Source organism: Polyodon spathula, chromosome 16 (genome assembly GCF_017654505.1).
Source record: "Polyodon spathula isolate WHYD16114869_AA chromosome 16, ASM1765450v1, whole genome shotgun sequence".
NCBI lineage: Eukaryota > Metazoa > Chordata > Actinopteri > Acipenseriformes > Polyodontidae > Polyodon > Polyodon spathula.
The window spans coordinates 13909020-13929669 of record NC_054549.1 but is presented as its reverse complement, the minus strand read 5'-3'; the positions used below and the strand labels follow the sequence as shown (position 1 = coordinate 13929669).

The 20650-nt window shown below is 37.3% G+C and overlaps 1 protein-coding gene across 1 annotated transcript; it reads right to left on the bottom strand.

Moving 5' to 3' along the window:
- Positions 1-842: 842 nt before the first annotated feature.
- Positions 843-14340, bottom strand: LOC121329325 (pleckstrin homology domain-containing family N member 1-like). The gene is made up of 16 exons (XM_041274881.1): positions 14178-14340; positions 12500-12590; positions 11961-12122; positions 11224-11304; positions 10339-10411; positions 8145-8284; positions 7482-7628; positions 6979-7059; positions 6686-6761; positions 6413-6558; positions 5441-5632; positions 4864-5112; positions 4135-4299; positions 3475-3702; positions 2948-2996; positions 843-1491 (listed from the first exon to the last, which is right to left on the bottom strand). Exons 1-16 carry the CDS (start codon positions 14255-14257, stop codon positions 1409-1411), a joined length of 2043 nt encoding a protein of 680 aa, XP_041130815.1. The 5' UTR covers positions 14258-14340; the 3' UTR covers positions 843-1408.
- Positions 14341-20650: the final 6310 nt, after the last annotated feature.

Genomic DNA, 20650 nt, shown 5'->3' with positions numbered 1-20650 from the left:
CAAAGCAACACTTCTCAGCCAGAGCAAGCTTGTGTCGTGTTTAATAAGAAAAGCCATACATTTTAAAAGAAAGTGCTTTGGTGAAAAATGCTATCAAATGTCACGACTCTAAATCCATTGTTTTAAAAAAATATCTGTTGCATGACATTCTTGTTGTTAAGATTTTTATAAACACTACTGCAGCATTACGTTTGTCTTTTCACAGGTTTATTTTCAATGGCTATTTCAACAACACATTTTCAAACATTACAACAAAGGTATTTACAAAGTAAAAAATAAAGTGCAAGCAATACAACATTTGAATATTAAATACAAATAAATAAATAAATAAATATGCAAATTATTCACTGTGCTTATATATTACACAGGACTGCACCTCTCTCATAACGGTCTCTGTACTTATTGCATCGTTTTCGGAATGCAAATAAAACGAAATGAAAGTCAATACTTTTCCTGTTAAAGTACAATTCTTTTTTATTGCAAAGAGAAATCTTACGTGGTTATCCTTTCAGAACAACACTTTTTAAAATTTTGTCTTTGCAAAATTTTTAATGAAGTCGTTCTAAAAATAAATATGTACCGTGTATTTAAATTTAAATAAGACTTTGTTTAAAGGTAACCCACATGTTGGGGAGATGTCAAACAAATTCCTTGGGTTGAACATATCCCTTAAAATACAAAACTAAAGATTTTATGTCTTTTTTGTACCTTTTTAATATATATATATATTATATAGGAATATATATATATATATATATATATATATATATATATAATATATATATATATATAGTCTATATGATGTGATATATATATATACACACACATATATATACCTATATATACATATATAAATAACATGTTCCTCATTATTCTAGTTTGAATTAATACTTCACATTCTTAACAACACAGCTGAAAACCTCATTGCTACTTTATCACCAGTTGGGTGAATTCGGCTCAGAGGTGTTTATACTCCTTATAAACTTGGCTATCCAATGCAATCATTTCTCTGGCCCATCTCGATGTGTTATCAACTGGCTCCTGCTGAACACCATGCACTTACAAGGGCCTTGTGAGTCTGTCGCTTTTACTCCTGTACCTCTGGAAACGTCTATTCCAGACACCTCCATTGAGTCCCCCGAGCCCTATCCAGCGCTAACTAATTCATACCATGAAAAGGGTGTGGGCTGCACAGCAGCTGCTGGAAACTCTGCTGATTGATAATGACATTGCTCTTGGCTCCTGTTTCACGATCTTCAGGAATGGGTGAAGCGGTTACTTATTAAAGTTTTTTACTTGTTTCTTTGTATATGTCTGATACATGGTATCGCGATCATCTCTTTTGTGTTGACTTTGTGCTGACGTCTTCCATGCACAGATTGATGAGCTTCCAGGAGGGGTGGATGAATCATTTTCTCCTGTGAGAGTCAGAGTCCCAAATGTTGTCATAATCTAGATCATCATGTTCCTTGGGATCCAGGTTAGTGTTCCCTGTAATGATTGATAATTGTGTATTTAAGATTCAGTCATGTAATCGAGTACATTAGTTAAGTGTTATACAACTGACTGACATGCATCATTTTTTTAAAGATCTGTTCATTAAAGTCTTCAGGTCCTGACCATAATATTTCTAGTATCATGTACCATAGCAGCATACTGTTAATGCAAAACCTATTCAAATACTGTAATCCAAACTGATTAAATACAGCAGTCATAAAAAAGAGCATGCTATGAAGCCCATGTACAGTAAAGTTAAAGATTATGGTATTGTATTTTTTTTTAAATTGTTATTATTATGAGACTGTATTTGTTTAGCTTTATTTAAGCTTTTGTGTATTAAATTAATTTTGTAACAAGTACAATCTTGCATTGCACACACCCTGCCCTGTCATGAACAAGGGCATGCACCTTGATAGCCCCGCGCTGCAATTCAAAAGACAACTTCCAAAACAAGAACGTTTTTCGTAATGCTGACGACATTGTAAGATTTTGTGAATAACCAAATCATAAAGCCCAAATAGTTAAAGTCTACCAGTCAGGTAGTAATGATTAAGAGCCATTTCACAGTGATTTATTATTGATTGTTATTGATTTTTTTTTATTTTTTCAGTAGTTGGCACACACTTTTGACGTACCCGCCTGGCTTTCTCTGTAGCTTTCAATAAGACATATAATCACATTGTGCCCAGAGGAGTCACCTAAAAAAAGCCAACATATTTTTGGAAGATTTCGTATTGCTTTATGTCTTAACAAATCTTTAAAAAAAAAAGTTTAAAAATACATTTGCTGTAAGATATATTGCTGCGGTAGATGCAGGCTCTATTTAACAGTGAGGGGAAGGCTATAGGAACGTTTTCTGAAAGGAACAAACCCATTTTGATGGTATAAAACTAGAGAGAAACTTAGTTGCAGCTAGGAACAGGCAAGTTATTGTTATGGGCCATTCCCTGATGGTTTTATAGGGTTAAAACAGTTCTATTCATTTCAGACATGCTCTTGCCCTTTATGCTCAGCCAGACCTTTCTATTTTATTGTAGTATTGCTAAGTGCCTCATGCTAAGAGTGCTTTATCATTACAGATAGCGTTAACATATGACTCCGTTATCACTGGGGCAGTTTGAGCTTTTTAACTCACACCCCAGTGCATTCTGGTAAACGTAGTCCTGCTTCTCTTAAAGAAAAAAGGTACCTGAGACAGGTAAAATGTACCAAAATGCATTGCAATGTGTTGAAAAGGCTGAAAGGTCCCAGTGAACACAGAGCCGTATGGTAACACTAGTTAAACATTGTACATTGTTAAGATAATCTAGTGCCTTTCTGGAGCTATATTTGCATTGTGTTGTCCATCATTATTACTTGTCTTCAATCAGGATGATTGGCTATAGACCGTTCTCACGCTAATCGAATCACATGATGTTCACTTTTAAGGGAAACACTAAACACATACCTTTTAAATGAGTCGTAGAAATCTGAGCTTTTTCCAACAAGTAGCTTTTCTGCAAAGAAAAGAAAAGTTTATTTAGAATAATTCACCGTAGCCTTTCAGGTCAGTAATTCTTTGTCCTTACAGATATTGCTGTAAACGTCACAAAACTCCAGGCTGTTTTTATTGTTATCCAAGTGTGGTAGAACTCAGGTGTCAACAAACCCTCAGACACATCCCTTCTAGAGATCTATAGTGTGGTCAATGGGTTCTGTACACACACTTTTTTTTTTTTTTTTTGTCTATTGCTGTTTCCATTTTTTTTCAGTATTCTAGTAGAATAATATCATGAATAAATTCAATCTTCTACAATCCAATAGGGCGAAAAACAAAGTACAGTATTAGATACTCTGTCCTATTTGGAACCTATTATACTTTTTTCATTGTATGCAATTATCATAGTGTTATAAGATTGTGTTTTTAATTGTTTAAAATTAATTTATTTTGTATCTTCATCGATTATTGAAATTTACAACAGCAAGCAAACATACTTCTGTGTTACAGCCATGCAGTGCTGGAGGTGCAGGCAGGAGTTTCACCGTCGAATGGTCTCTGGTGCAGTCCTGTCTCGATAACAGTTCAGTTCGTGCTTCTTGTTTTATTAAGGGTGGGTTCCTTTTCCTATTTCCTAAGGGAGGGGTGGACAGTTTGAAGGACCTAGGTAATGCGTAATCGCTGTCCAGTCTGTCGAGTGCAGGGTGCTTGTGGTTGTCTGAACACTGTAAAATACAATTATATTATTAAACTTAGGTTAAATGCTTTCTATGATTAAATCTTGTTTATGGTTAAAAAACTTCTGGTTAAGAATTCTAATTTAAACATGTATAACAGTTAATATTTAAATAACAGGAAATATTTATATGAAATATAAATCTCCAATAATTAATGTTCAGTTTTTGCTGGAATTGCATTCTTACTATGAATGTATTTAAATTATGGCTTTGAAGAATAAAACGTGCAAAACATATGAAAATTATAACTTGCATTGGTGTTAATACAACTGTCAATATCTTTGCCACAGTTTTTGTTATTTGGCACGTCTTTAAAGTCCCTATATTTGGAGACATAATTCATATTTAAGCACAGGCATTTGAAGGTTACAGAATTAATGTTCAGTATTAAAAACTAAACGCCAGTTGTGACAAACTTACTTCAGCTTCCAGGCTGGTGCCTTTGTCAAGACAGTCGTTTGGTGTATACGGATCATCATATAGAGGGGTCAGTGGCTTTCTTGGAGCACACATATCAGAATATCTATGTAGGACAGAACACTGATGGTTTTGGATGGATGACTGAGGTGTGCTCCAGCTATTAGACTGAAAAATTGAAACAACACAGCAGTCAGTTCAGTGAACTCCAGCAGGATTATGAGAACCATGTGAAGTTCACGTTCATAAGACTCGGCACTGTTGTTTCTTAGCTTATGGGTTTGTTTTTTTACAGGGTTTGTTCAGTGGTTCCCCTGTTATAACTCTAAAAAATAGTTACAGATAGCTTGAAGAATACTGGTATTTTATATGGGGGTCCAGTGATTAAATAAAGGGGCTTGTTACTAGGAGGTTCCCAGTTCAATCACAGCTCAGCCACAGACTCACTGTGCGTGACCCTGAGCAAGTCACTTAACCTCCTTGTGCTCCGTCCTTCGGATGAGATGTGAAACTGAGGTCCTATTGTAAGTGACACTGCAGCAGTATAGTTCACCCCCTAGTCTCTGTAAGTCGCTTTGGATAAAAGCATCTGCTAAACGACTGATCAATAATAATAATAATAATAATAATAATAATAATAATAATAATAACACTAGTTAAAAAGCTGGTTGTAATGTTATATGAAGGCTGGCAGACAAACACAGAGAGACAAATACAGAGAGACGTTCCTACCTTTATAAGTGGTAGCTTGCTCACATCATCTGCAGGACACTCCAGTGGCAGAGAGCTGTACGGCATGTTATAGACAGGAGACAGGGGGTCTTCAATGGAGGCATAGGAGTCTCTGTCTGGAACAGAGAACCTTGTAGGGGGCGGGTGGATCTCCATTATAGATTGTACATTTGATGACCGGGTGCTGCTTCTTCCACTTAATCTGCATGTTTGCTGCATGTTGATGGAGGCGGGGCAACTTGAAATGTGCTATGAATCATAAAACAAACTGGATAAACACAGCTGTAATGTCAAAATGTGAGAATATAGATACCATACTGAATAAAAAGTGCTCTCTGTACTTTGGGGGGATAAAGAAAACTACACAAAGGTAATTGTGTAACTGTCACTGACCTGGTGTCGTCTGTTTTATTTTTGAAACTTCAAAAATGCAAATCATAAGAGTTTATATTGACCTGTTTGTTGGGGGTTCTGGCACAATTTAAATGCGTACTTTGAACCCTGTAGCAGCTGATTGTCAGATAATCAGCATATAGACTTATCTGCTGATAAGCTTTTTGAGAGCGGACAGACTTACGCAGAAAGGTTTTGCATATTCGGGTGACATAAGCTGGTCCTCGTGGTCTTCAATGGGGAAATCGAACGCGCTCCTGCCTGCTCCAGAGTCTCTGGGTGGCGGTTGCTTAGACCGGCTATGGCTTTTCTGAGCCTGAACTCGGGTATTACTCCCCCGCTCGGACTGAATTGAGGCTCTGCTGTCTCTAGGGGGCTAAAACGGAGGAAACATTGACATGTTTTTAATATGTAGTTTTCTAAGTAGTCCATACTTAATAAAATATAATAACAATACTAGATTCTGGTCAAATGACCCTCTACCCCTGGGACCTGGCATTGTTGCCTGACCTCTCGCCCTGGTTTCTGTGAAACGAAGCTCATTAAAATAGCTTTAGCGGTTTTCTTAGGCCGGTTTCTAGTCAGCCTTTTGTATCACAAGAATGCACGCGGAATTTGACCATCAGTTAGAACAATGAGAAGCATGGAGAGGAAGTATTACAAGGTGTTTATGTTGAAATGCATTTACAAGTGAATGACAGGCAAGTTCAGATTTGTTGCTTCCTGCACTAGGCTTGACTTGTAATAATCTTCAGCTGTAGGGTGTGTATGTACTGTCCTGCTGTTGGATAATCACCTTTCACCCAAAAAACCAAACATCTCAAAACTGCAACAAATGCACTATAAAGCTGTGGCCAAAAGTTTTGCATCACCTAGAACTGTAGAATTGAGACATAATTAAAAAATAGGCTATATGAACATAATTGAGATCTTTTATTTAATGTTGTGCAATCAAAGAAACGTCTATTTTGAAATGTCACATTTATGAATTTGTCCGGTTTTTTGTTAAGTATATGAAAAACTACAAAGCGATAAGTTATCCAGTATGCTAACGTAACATTCTTCAGCAGGTTTCACTCGACTTCATGAAGCAAAATTAGTTAGCTCTATAGGGTGAGGCAAAACTCTTGCCTGTAGCTGTACTTTTAGTCCTCACCTCTTTTTCAGTGGGTGTGTAGATGACGTCATAAACATTTGCTGGAGGCCCTTCAACTGCAACCTGTAAAGCGCGGAGATGTCGTAGCCATTCCTGGTAATCGCACTGATCCAAGCACGTTACAATTATAGGGTTAATTAGTTTGCCTAAAGGGAGACGGGGAGAATTGTTTTAAAATCTGAGATTTCCCATCAGTGACTGGCTATCAATATATACAAAACCAGCCCCCCCCCCCCCCCCCCAAACACACACACACACAAGGTTCTCACTTACCTTCAATCCTGAATGTGTTAGGGTTGTCGTCATTGCTGCCTGTTGATACTGTTATCGCATTGAGAGGAAGTTTACCCTGTAATAAAACAATAGAATGTTATTTTTTTTTGTTTTTTTTTTCCTTTTCTTGCATGTACTTTATTGCTATTCAGTACTATGTGACTAATTGAACGGACTGGGGTAATAATTACTCTACAGTCATCTTCTAATCTAAACTGCGATATAGCCAAATGCTGACGCCCATTTAACTATTTATCCAGCTGGTGTCCTGAAAACTTAAAGCCTTAAATTACCTTGTAGAAAAGTCCGTCGTCTTCGTCAGATAGGATAATGAGAGTTGCAGGGTACAGGACCAGGAGTCGATCGTACTGATCCTGTAAGAGACAACATTTGAAAATGCAGCATTATTCGACAGACGCTCTCAATAAAACCTGCTGGCTGCTTTTACTGGTGCAGAAGCTGACTCTTACTGCCACAGGACTCCATAAAATGGATGGGCAGTTGAAAAACCAGTCGCGGGTATGCACACAAGGTGGGATGCTAAACCAGTCTCTATACTTCTTATCAAGCCTGGGTAGGTATTTTAGATCTCACTTGTTCAATACAGAGAAATTCCATTTCTGTAAACCTGTGTTTGTTATGTGGCAGTGTAATGACAGACGTGGCATTGTATTCAACACACGTGAATTCGAAATGCCTTTCTACCCTTACGAAAGGTTTTTTTTTTTCACTTTCACATATTTGTTATATTTCGCGTTGGCATGCTTATTATAGAGGCTGGAACACCGCTGCTTACCTGGCATGGTAAATGCTGCATCTTGGTCTTTGTCACAAAGGTGATTTGGCCTAAAGATTCTCTCTGCGATCCTTCCCATTCGAAGATCATCTCATTTTCCACAGACTTCCTCAATTCCTCTTTCTCTTTACCATGCTCTTTCACATTCTAAGGAAAATGCACAAAAGGCTTGCATTCAGTACTCTTAAATTACGAACAATAACCTTTACACATTGACTAAAATGAAACATTTGTCTCAAAGTTACTAAGTTTATTTTTTAGTACTTCTGTTATGATTGAGTGTTTTAAAGTCAGTGCTGTGCTCAGGTACAGAGAAATCTCAATAGCTAGAGGAGTAGGAATTTCTTTACTAAAAAACTAAACGATATGCCCATCATTTGAAATGAATGCATCTTTGAAAAGGGATATTGCACTGCCCGGAGCACGCACTTTAGGGTTAGGAGGTTACTGCATGTTTAGCTAATGTGTGAGGATTCTTTAGTCTGACTGCACTGTTCACAGGACCTGGCACTCCCTGGTACAAATTAACCCATAGAAGGATTTGCACATGCATCATTCCATGTTAACAAAGCACATTCTTTATTCCCACGCTTCACCTCATTTGGCATGTAATGAATGCATAGTCTCAAAGTTATTATCAGATGTCTTAAAAAATATATATACCTTAAGCCTAGCGTAGGTTTTTGTATCTGCTGAAGTAAAACTCCCTCCATTCAGCTCAACCTGCTTCTTAAGTTGTGCGAGCCATGTCTGGAGCTCTTCTTCGCTGGAGCAGTAGACTACAGTGGAGTTTAAGCACGAGTCTAAAACACATCAGAGCACACAGGGTTAGCAGAGCTACAGCTACGAAACAGAGCACACAGGGTTAGCAGAGCTACAGCTCCAAAGCAGAGCACACAGGGTTAGCAGAGCTACAGCTCCAAAGCAGAGCACACAGGGTTAGCAGAGCTACAGCTCCAAAGCAGAGCACACAGGGTTAGCAGAGCTACAGCTACGAAACAAAGCACACAGGGTTAGCTACAGCTACTGACAAACATTTGGCATCACCTACAATTTTAGAATTGAGGCATCATTTAAAATACAAAAACTATGAACATGATTCAGATCTTTTATTTAACATCATGTAATCGAAGAAACTACAAAATTATATCGCAAAAGTCAATAGTAGTACACTATTTCATGTTAGGTTTCAAAATGTCACATTTTAAAATTTGGCAGTTTTTCATTAAGTATATGGAAAACTACAAAGCGGTATGTAACTTAACATGTTAACGTAACATTATTCAGCAGGTTTCATTCGACTTTATGAAGCAATATTAGTTCATTCTATAGGGTGGTGCAGAATGTTTGGTCGTAGATGTCGGTGAATCTACAAATCACATAGCCCAGGTTAAAATAGAAAAATAATTTCGAAGCCAAAGTACAAATCCTCTTCTACACAAAATTTATTCTCGTTTGTCCAAAAAAAATCTTGAATGAATACCAACTTTATTTGACCCACAAATAACTTTTTTTTCTGGCTGAGACAGAGTTTTTTTTTTTTCCTTTCTTTCTTTTTTAGGTTCCAGTCGGGCTTCTTAGTTAAGTGCCTGCCCTTGTTTGCTCATTCCAAAGGTATAAAGCAGCATTCCATTGAGCTGTAACGCCGCGGCATTTATTTGCAGAACATAAACAGAGGCTCTTGTCTCAGAGGAAGTAAAGATTTTTTATGTCACCATGATTCACCTCAAGGGCTCAGAGATAACGAATGAATAGGGTTATAAGCATGAACGTCAGCAATAACAAGCTGGAGTTAAACCTATTGCTAAGGAATTTGCCATAGGCTGGAGTTAATGATGACTTGGTGGACGATAGCCTTTTGACCTGACAGTTCAGCTGGCAAAACACCTGCCGGGTAACAAGGGGGCCTGTGTCTGAAAACAAGGCCATGCAATACTTTCTCACATTGAGCTTCAGTGAAGAGGCAATAATAACATAAACATCTGTCATAACCAGTCAGCACCATGTAAATGAACTCTGACGGCATCTGTTGCCGCCACTTAACTAGCGCAGCAGTAAATGATCTGTTGTTTGTATTTTTATGACAAAGCTCAATAAATAAGTCATCAGTCCCACTGTTTAATGCTTCTGATTAGAGATGGCAGTCATTAATGTTGTAAAAAAAACAATTCTACTGAAAAAGATTCTGCACACAGTGTGGGCCTTTCAATGTCAACAGTAACGTTAATCTGGTATTTAAAAATGATTATGGTACAGTCCCTTTAAAACAAAGAAATACATACTGCTGAGCGTGCAGGAATAGGCTTTATTAGCCTGCGATGATTGCATGTAGGTACTCCCAAGCCAAGTGTCCCACAAGGCTTCCTGATAATGCAGGTGATTTAGCACAGACTTAACCGGAAAGCAACACAAATCCCTGAAGCTATTACCGCTCAAATGGTTCAGGATGCGTTAAATTAGGAATTTGTCATGGGGTGCACCACAGGGAGTGGGTAAGTGCAACGCCGTTTTAACATACAGTACTCCTGTTTTAGAGTTTTCCAGCACTGCTAAATAACTACTTTCTGCTGTTGCCAGGAAACCGTGTCACCTGACCACAAAAACATGCAAATCATTCTGATGCATGCTGGATGTTCTGTGTATTGGGGCTGTGTTCCAGTGTATAACTGGGTTGTTTTATTAAATAATGCTTGATATTGACAAAATGCTTCTGTAGACCAGTCCTGAATTTTAAACATTCTCAAAGCCTCAAGAGATAAGGCATTGTGCATAGGACGCAGCATCACTGTGTGAGATCTTTAACCCTATTGTTCCCTTTTTTCTAACCACCTTCAAGCCATTCTGGAGAGTTACTAACCTGCTATTTGAAAGGCATGTTCATCATCTCTCTCACTTCTGCACACGTTGATCTCCTTCAGGGGTAATGTTCTCTGCGCAAAACGCAAAACAAAACATAATTATGAGGAAAAAAAACACAGGTTTACAACTAGGTTTAGTGAGTGAAAAAAAAACAAGTGTAATCCAGTTTATGAGGAGCCCAGCTAGGTGGGGCAGTGACTCATTGTGTGTAACAATCTTTTCAGCTGTAGGCTGGAGTGTGAATCTGGTCCAGACAGAAATGACTGGAAACAAGCAAATCTGCATGACTGTACAAGTGTCACTGCAGTTCAGGAGGATTCGTACTAGTCTTTGGTGCATTTATCTATTTGATATGTATTTAAAGATTCCCAGGCATGTCAGAAGAGGGCCAGGAAAAATTCAACCACGCTAGAATTGTTGAACTGTGTTGGCATTTAGCCAGGGAATCTCTTCTGTAACATGGGTTTTATTGTTTAAAGTCTTGTTCAAAAGATCTCCAAACAACCCAGTACTGCCCACAGCCGCCATGCATGGGTGGCACTTGTTGAGTTCAGTCTCCAGTGCGCCACAAGAGTATCTCTTGTACCAGTTTACAGTAGATTATTTGGAATTTTCTGAGCATTCCAACCTTGTGCAGGTTCCGGAATCTGATGACATCTGAATCTAAGGTGACATCTCAGAAGCAAACATGCATAAAGAATGCCCTGGGTCACATGAGCCATATTGTATATTATCAAGTATAAACTGGCCCCGGAGAGGTAACGATAATGGCCACGATTGAACGACCTGTTTAAAGGATAACTTGATGCATTATGAAGATTAATTACATGACCAAGGGGGTACAGATGTTAAAACTGCTGAAGTCATCTCTCAACCGTCTTACCTGATAGGTTAAGCCAGTGGAGCTGTTTGATAGAAAATGAAGGTGTGTCTGGAATAAGTCCAAATAGCAGTCATGTATGTCCTGGGGCAAGAACAGAAAAGAGAGCAGTTGGGTTAAAACACTCTCAGACACAAATAAACAAGTTCAGGTGCTTCAGACTGGAATGGAATGCACTCCTCGAAATATTAAAACAGGGTCTGTGTGAACAGGCTGAAAGCAATACCTAGCTTTCACTTTCCCACGATGTGTTTGATTATATATATATATATATATATATATATATATATATATATATATATATATATATATGTATATATATATATATATATATATATATATGTTAGACATTGACACCCACCCAGCATGACAAATTGCTTGTCCCAGTCTCATTATGATCCTAATGAATATTTGTGAGTTGCACTGGCTCTTATCATAAAGGGGTTTTTCTTTGTGTTAAGTATGGATCAGTGCAGGATTGTGCAATCTGCTGGCAAAGAAAGTTCACATGCATGTTCTGGCACAGTCAAAAGTACCCAGCTGTGAGTGAATCACTGCCCAAGTGATGTTTCATTGCAAGAACCTTTGTTTGGTGGTTGCAGTTTCATAGTGGCAATAACATCCTGCTGTGTTGTATTATTGTTCTTGTCATTTTTATATATTGAAATACAAGTACGGTATTATTTTATTTCAGTTGAGCAAGTTTACAACGACAAGCACATGTACGTGTCAATAACTACCTGACAGTGCAGGAATCGGAACTTGACTGGGGAGCTGAAGATCATTTTCCCAAAGTTCTTCACGCTTGTGCTGCTCTTCTTCCACCCGTTGTTCGGATCATATGCAAGCTTCTGGTCCCAGTTAATGCTTTCTATTTTTTGCAGGTCTTTAGTAGACATGTCCTGGAAAAGGTGCAGACATTTCAATTAGATACGAGGTACCTAGACTCCCACAGCGTCTTGAGAAAATTGTTATCAGAAATGTAAGGAATTGTTTTACTTGTTTTCAAAGAAAAAGTAATACAATACATTTAATGTCATAATTGTAAAGAGAAAAAAATGCATTACGGCTTGTTAAGCATTCCTTGGGAACCAAATGTATCGTAACTAAAACAATTACGCTGTAACACTTATTAATAAATACTGTAAAAACCTTTGTATAAGTCTATTTTCTAGGTGTTTTTAGGGGGTCCTAAAAATGGGGGAGTGGAGAGGGGGGGTGGTACTTATACACTGGTGCGATTTATACACCGTTTTTTACGATACACAGTGCGCCTTACCTTTTTAGGCGAAATATAGCACAGTATGTTGACAATACTGTTTGATTTCACTTGTCCTTCCTGGGGATATTTCTTACGAAACAGTCCATTACTGTTAAGAGGAAGAATAAATATTGAACAAAAACTGTCCACTTTCCTTTGTTTTCTGCAAACACAGGTGGCTCATCCATAACTAATACCTTAAGCAAATAGTCAATTTTTCCCTAATAGTAAAAACAAACAGATATTTTAGGTAAACACGTTTGGAGAAAATGTTTGTTAGTACCATTGCAGGTAAACAGACATCAGTTAGCACCTCTTTTGTTGTACCGCGAACTGAAATGTGTTATTTAAAAGTCCGCATGGTAAATTGGCACTTGTAGTATTGTAGTGTGGTATTTTGTCGTTGCCATGTTGCCAAATTTCTTGTGTAAATTAAACGTTTGCATTCCAATATCTAGTCAACAGGTAATTTGCCCTGACATATCCTTTTAAGTCAGATGATTTTGTTTATTCTGTTGCATTGAACCAGATTATTATTGTTTTTTTTTTATTGCCTCTACTTTTGTTAGTTTTCAGGAAATTCTTGTTAACTTCTTTTGCATTTCAAAGCCAACTGACGGCCTTCATCCTTAATCAAATCCAAGCCATTTGAATCAATCACTTTGCTGTCCATTGTCTGCCTACAGTAATCAGACCTGCCTAAACACGATTAAAACAAGAACATTGTCATTTTCATGGAGTAACATATGTCAGCTGCATGTGTTAAATACAGCTGATATGTTACCTCAATAATAATGAACATTAGAAAAAAATGATGCAGTGCTACTGAAAGGGTGGACCGTGTGTACACAACTTTAACGCGCGAGTTAAAGTTAATTGGGTCCATTGACTACAAAAAAGCATTGAATTTAAATGACATTATCTGAATTACATCACACCTGTTATTCAAAACCAGTAGCATTTTAATTCAGATTGGACTGCTATCTCTTATTTTTAAGTTGACAGTTTAGTTGGGTTTGATTTAAAATTAACAATTAAAATACGTAAAAGGGTATTAATAAATATATTTTATATATATATATGTGTGTGTGTGTGTGTTTGTGTTTGTGTGTGTGTGTATGCGTGTGCGTGTGTTTAAATAACTACCACTGATTTATTAGCAATGTTTAGAAAAAGAAGCAGTAATTACCCATTATTAACGCACCATATTAGGAATAAATTAATCAATGTTCTTATGTTTAACCTAGATGCTCTTTACTGTTCGCGGCTGGGACTGTCTTTTGTTCTGGCAAAGAAGCACAGAGCTGTTTGTTTTTCTCTCATGAATGAAAACAATCACTTTCTTATATGACTTGTTTTCCCTGTCTAGTGTTAGTTACAGTTATAAGCTGTCACGGTTGTACCGCAAAAAAAAAATACAACACACAGTCAAATGCTGAGACAGTCTAGTTGCTAATAGTATCTATTGTAAATTCCAAATGCAAGTCCTATTTAACTAAATCTGGAAGAAAAAAAAAAACACTTCCATTTTCAAACCTACATTGCTCCTCAAAGTTAATAACTTTTGTTGCCATTTAAATATTGAATCAAGAGAAAGCCCAAAGAAGCCATTATCAGTTTATTGTAAGTAAAACATATTTCCATAAATGAATCCGTTCATTCATTAAGAAACATAACTGTTAATAATTGTACATACCTTTTCTTTCGCATGAAGCCCTTGTTTGAATATTTTAACCTGCAGTTTGGATGGGAAATGCAAGACATGCTGCTCCCCATTTTGAGTTTCCTTTATAATCCCAGAGTTGCTTTCACAAGCGGTGTGAGAGAGATACTGAGCCTAAGCTGCTGCTGAGCTAGCTACCTTATGTATGTATGTTTAGTGTGTCACTAGACATGCCTGTGCACACAGACAACAAGTGGGTGTGTACTGAGGGAGAGGCGGGGCAGGGCAGACCAAAGTTCACATTTCTTGAGTAAACCCAAGATAGTATAGTAATCAACTACATTGGATGGATAGTTAAAGCTGCTATTTATTACACCTTTACAGGGACAAATGTATTTATTTTATTTAGGTTGAAATATTTCAGTCGCTGAGATGAGATGTACATGTTGCCTCTCTCTCTCTCTCTCTCTCTCTCTCTCTCTCTCTCTCTCTCTCTCTCTCTCTCTCTCTCTCTATATATATATATATATATATATATATATATATATATATATATATATATATATATATTATTATTATTATATATTATTATTATTATTATTAATATTTACCTTATATGGAGGTGGCCCTTTTGCAAAAGGATGTTATAAAATATATGTCATAATGGGCCCTATTCACACTTTTCTGATTCATTAAATCCTTTTTCTTTCAGCTTTAACACTGGTGCAATATTTTTTGTATTTACACCCCATCTTTTTAATGTTGACTAATACATCTTAGTTTACTAGTAATAGTGATGTAGTGTAGTGACAGTAAACAGGTGTCAAGCCTAAAGGCAAAAAGCTGTCCTACCCCTGCAGCAATAACTGGCACTGGGGAATGTAAACGAGGCATGCACACTGTGGAATCATTTTGTAAAAAGACACAGTAAAACAAACTGAACTGCCTCCCTTTACAGAAAGAATGAACAAAACAAATGCAATGAATGTCAAGTCAGAGCGGTGCAAATGCGTGGAAGTGGGCACACTTGAAACGCAATGCATTCTTGTCCCACAACAAAAAGTGAGTCAACATGTCCACCTGCCAGAGAAGCAGCAGCCTCGAGCAGCCTGATCTCCTGCTCCTAATGACTGATTAAACGTGGGCTTGTGGCAGGCAGTCCCACTCCTTCACACGTGGGCTCTTGGTTGTGCTGCTAGCTTGCAGACTGCCCCACATGCTCAATTGGGGGTATTCCTGATTAAACCACATTGGCAAGATTTGAGTTTGGTTCATTTTCTACAAGCCCAGGGCGTATAGTGAGACGAATGGTAGTGGGTGTCCTATGAGGTGCACCTTGCAGTAGATGTGACTGCTAGTTCTGAACCTACATGTGATTTCCAGATGTCCCTGTCTGTTAGTGCTGAACTACAGAAAATAAGGTTAGGGTTATATCTGGGATACAAGAGTTATTCTAAAGACTTGAAACCAAATTCAATGGTATGGTTGTCCAGGACATGAATGTTTAAGAGTGTGAAATATCTGGTCTGAAAATTTGGAAATGAATCAATCGGACTGTGGATAAAATCTAGTTCAGTTTTGGTTTCTCCATCTACATGTGGGAGCAGGGAAGAGGGGTGTATTTTTCAAACCAATCTACCCTGAAAGCACAAGACAAACCAGAAAGCTGATTACCAAGCGGAAATTGAAATTCTCGCATCCTGAGGTTTTCATGCAGGTGGGTATATAAAGGAGATAAATGACCAATGTTGAGGTGTTCACACTACTGTATGCTTTTCAATAACACTTTGCTTTTTTATTAGATTTTTTTTTGTTTACAAATGGCTTGCAAATGCGCTCTGTTTGGATCGTGTGAATCAATAAAGAGTATTATTTGGCAATTAATAAAATTAGGGAGAGCTGAGAGATTGTACACAATGGGAAGACTCACAGCTTGTCACAGATCGTTTGCTAACTAGATAACAGTTAATCAGAGTATACCAATAGCACAACAGAAGTATATTAATTTTGCAACACTTTGTTTAAGTCTTCCTCAGTCTGCAGCTTCTGTTAACAAGTTAGACAGGTGTGTGTAAGACTGAAGAAGTGTTTACCTGCTCCAAGTCATTTAAATGTCCACTCATTCCTTCCGGTGTGTCAGTTTACTGCATTCTTCCATGGCTTATCATTGCACGCACTCCTCCATATCAGCAAGCAGACTTTGATTGTTTACATTCCTCATTGATCATTCTAGGTGATGGAAGCCATGCCGCTTACCCCTTTGAAACATGCTTGCCACAGCATGACAGTCCCATCTAAAACCTGACGGTGCCCTATACAGACAGCTGCCTGATCAAATAGTAATTACAGGATCAAGCCAATGTGACAGGTTTAAATAATGTCTTCAGTATTTCTTTACAGGAATTCTCTAATGCTTTATAAGTCAATTTAATATTTTTATAGCATCGTTACTGATCCCCCTTTTTTATTTTGCTGATAGCATGGTAAGAACAAGAATGTGCCACTTAAATTGATAAACCTTGTATTGTCACTAGTAGAGAAAAATAAATAGACCCTTCCCCCACACTGTGTTTTAAATTGAAAACCTGCATTCTTTTAAGGTAGCTTTCTTGTGAGTAATGACCACATTGATATACGGACATTCCACCACCAATCCCTTTTTCAAGTTAATCATACACCACGAAGATGGCAAGTCTCCTGTAAACCTTTATCTCAACAGAGTACTTGTGGTTTACAAACAATGTGTCGCTGTAATTTAGGTTTCTCAAAGAAATTCACCCATAACAAGTTCATACACTGAATCATAAAATCATAAAATCATATTACAATTAAAACTGTGAACAAACATTTCAAAAAGGCATTTATCTATATATCTATTATTGCTATTTAAGAGAGTATTCCAGCAGATTATAGCGATAAAACAAGTTGCCTAACACAGACAGCTGTAAAAACGTATTGAAACCATTGTTAGTTTCAGTTTGGGCATTGTACAGCAGAATGGATATCAGTATACTGTAAGCCAAGGAATGCAGTGTTGAGATATGGAGGAACAATGAGGTCTTGGTTTCAAGTGCCATAGCAACAGTGTTCCTATGATGTGACCCTGCTGTCTGGCCCTCTTCCCTGTGCTTTATCTCAAAGGTATGCTGGCAAAACACAGTTAAGGTTTGTGTGTGGTTTCAGGTTCTTTTGGATAAGCTCATAAATAAATGACATGCTGCACCTTTCTGGATGTGTGAAAGGCTTCTAAATCTGCAACTTTATGCTCTAGCCTTTCCCTTTCAATTTCTTTATTCAATCTGTTTAAAATACATAAATATATATTATTTATATATTTATATATAAATAATATATTTTTGTCTTTAGGATAGTTGCAGTGCAGTTAGTAAGGCAATGATCATCTTTCGGTTGGGATATGAATCTCTTTTGAATAAAACTGATAGACAAAGAGACGGTGATGTGAAACTTTTTATTGGACTAACTAAACAATAAACAAAACAATTAATCACAAGCTTTCAAGACCTCAAAGGTCTCTTCTTCAGGTGAAAGTAGGTTGTCTTTCACCTGAAGAAGAGAGGTCTTGAAAGCTTTGAAAGTTTGTGATTTAATTATTGTTTAGTTAGTCCAATAAAAGGTATCACATCTCCTTCTCTTTGTCTATCATCTCTGGACTAATATGCCTCCATTTCATCTATCAACAACCTACTTACTGTAATTTACATCTTCTGTATTTGCTCACCAATATCTGGAAATATATCAGTGTGATGTTTTTTGGCCAACAATACCCAAAGCAACCTCACTGTATATCAGAGAGGGAACAACTGAGCAGACTTTGTTGATATACTAAAAACAGCCAGTTTGTGTTGATTAGTATTTGTTCCATAGATGTTTAAATAGATTATATTATATCAGAAAACGGCTGTACTCTTTGCCAATCCCTTCTACTGAATGAACACACCACAAACGCAGCCCTTTACTCTTACAGCTTTCTTGTTCCAGTGCGTACCCAGCAGTGCTATGAATTTGCCAGCACAAAAGTGCGTATTCTATGAATAAATAAAAGAGTATATCTAAACAATATTCCTTTACTAAGGCAAATGAATCTAGTGTTATCGTGTTCTCTAAATTGTATAGAATGCTGATGCGGTCATGTGGAATCCACTGCAGCGGTGGAATTTTGTATTGCTTTTAAAGTGTCGAAACAAATGAAGTGAATTGCAAATGTGTTGTTTGTATTTTGTTTGTTTACAAAATACATTATGAAGATGTATCATTCATAAACCTCTACAGGCTTCAATATCCCAGATGTCAGTGTAAAGTAAAATGATGATTTGCTGCATGTGGGCTGTCTTCTTGACTCACGATATGCAATATCAGGTCTATACCCTGAAGCGCATGACAGGGAATGATAACGCACACTGTAGCCTGTGAAAGTTTATAGTGTCATCATTATGATGATCCTGTCTTGAGAAGTGCTTTATGCACGCTAGTCAACTCCCAGTTATTATTCTCTCAGTACTGTCCCAATGCTGAGAAATTCAGCTTGTTGATAAAGCTCATTTATAATCGTCCCATGTACACGAGGTACAGCAGAATAGAAAGGGTGTTTTTTTGCTTAATTTCTAAATGTTTAAATAATCTAAACGGTTCTATTTCCCAAGTTTGTTGGATGTTGTGAGAGGTGTTGTGAACCCTTCTTGTGAATAGAACCCATTCGTGTTGGTACAACATAAATGTAGAGAAGTAAAACATACGGTAAAGCATGATAAGGGAGGGGCGGGGAGGACATCCTGTAAACAAGTGAAAATCATAAATAGAAACTTGATGAAATTCTGAGTAAATCTGTAAGAGGATGTTTAGCAGAATGGATGTGATAAAATGCAAATGTTGCCCTTATACTTTCCAAGGAAAGGGGATACAGATGTCTTGGCACATGACTTACGACATGGACTGTTATATACAAAAAAAAGCCTTGTATAGTGTAATGATATAATCAGAATGGAAATCATAACAAACTGACAAAAAAAGTGCTTTTCTGTGTTGCGACATGATTTTATAAATAGACAGTTAACTGGCAGTGAATGCATCAGGTACACACCAGTGGAAAAGGAGAAAGCAGGTATTGAAACAGCTACATCATGGATTATGACTAATAATGCACATCATGCTGATTGAACTGTGTCCTAGAGAACCTGGGAGCTAGAAATTAAAATCTCTGGACATCTATCTGCATTATCACTAGTGTATTAGCTCAGTGTCCGGATAAAGGCATCAGATCAATTAGCAAAGTTATATGATGATCACAGTAATACAAGTCTCACAAGAGATCCGTACTCTTTCACTATTTTTTAACCTCAGGGATAAATGACCAAGGAATGCAGAGCCCTGCCATGTTAAGACAGGGATGCAAACGTCCGTTTGCATTGGTTTCAGTTACTTACATTGATGATGCAGTTGTGTTATTGAAAGAAACATGTTTGTTTTTGGTTCGTTTTGTTATAAATGGTGTAAAAATACTGTGAAATGAATCTCAGATTTATTTTGGTGGTAAAACTCCCAACATTCTGTATACCAGCAGCTATTGAAGGCTTTTTATTTAGAAAGGACTATCTTTGAGGATATTTGCCAAACTTTGTTAAAACTTTTTGAACTTAAAAAAAAAAAAATATATATATATATATATATATATATATATATATATATATATGATTAGATATATATATATATATATATATATATATATATATATATATATATAACGTTAATAGCCTGGATTAACACCCTTACACTTGTTGAAAATGTAGCCACACATTCAGCAGGAATTATAAATGAGGGGGGAAAGGAATGGTTCGCCATCTGCTTGCTAATCTGTTATATAAGTCTTGCTTCAGACTCCGTCGTGGTTGTTAGGCCACTTCAGATCATGGAGGTCAGAGGGTTTCTGGACTATCTCAGAGCGTTTTTCTTTTTTCTTCAGTGTGTTGCGTGTGCACAGGTGGAAGTGAAATCCAACACTGCGGCCGTGGCGCTCGGGTCACTGTCGAGATGGGGTGTAATGAGAGCACACAGCTGTCCCTCTGTGTTATCTGTAATCACGGGCGAGGAAAGCAATAGTGCTTTTGTTTCTTTAACCACCAGTGTTATAACATGTCCTGACAGACAAGCTGCCCTGTGAGCTAATAGTTTTAAAAGTTACTGAGTGCAGAGTTAAGGCATTATAAGTCACATTCCCATTTGCACATATTAGTAGCAACTACAAAGGCAGTGTATCGAACACAGAATTCCATTGACAAAAAAGAAGCAACTCGAAAGGTTATTACATCTCTCATCAGAAATAGCCATGGAACACTCACAAACACGTGTTTTGTTGTTTAAACATGGATGACCGTACAAGGGCAGCTGAAGAGTGAATAAGAAATGTATTTGCATATCTTCAGCAGTTTCATTGGAGCCTCAGCACTGAGAAGAAAATAGCTCCGAAACAAACAGGTCAGGACAGGACAGAG

Coding starts and splice junctions, on each gene's coding strand:
- LOC121329325 (XM_041274881.1), bottom strand. CDS start 14,257: ATGGGGAGCAGCATGTCTTGCATTTCCCATCCAAACTGCAGGTTAAAA. Junction 11,305..11,960: donor TCCGATTCCTGCACTGTCAG/GTAGTTATTGAC, acceptor TTCTTGCCCCAG/GACATACATGACTGCTATTT. Junction 5,633..6,412: donor ACACACCCACTGAAAAAGAG/GTGAGGACTAAA, acceptor CCTCCGTTTTAG/CCCCCTAGAGACAGCAGAGC.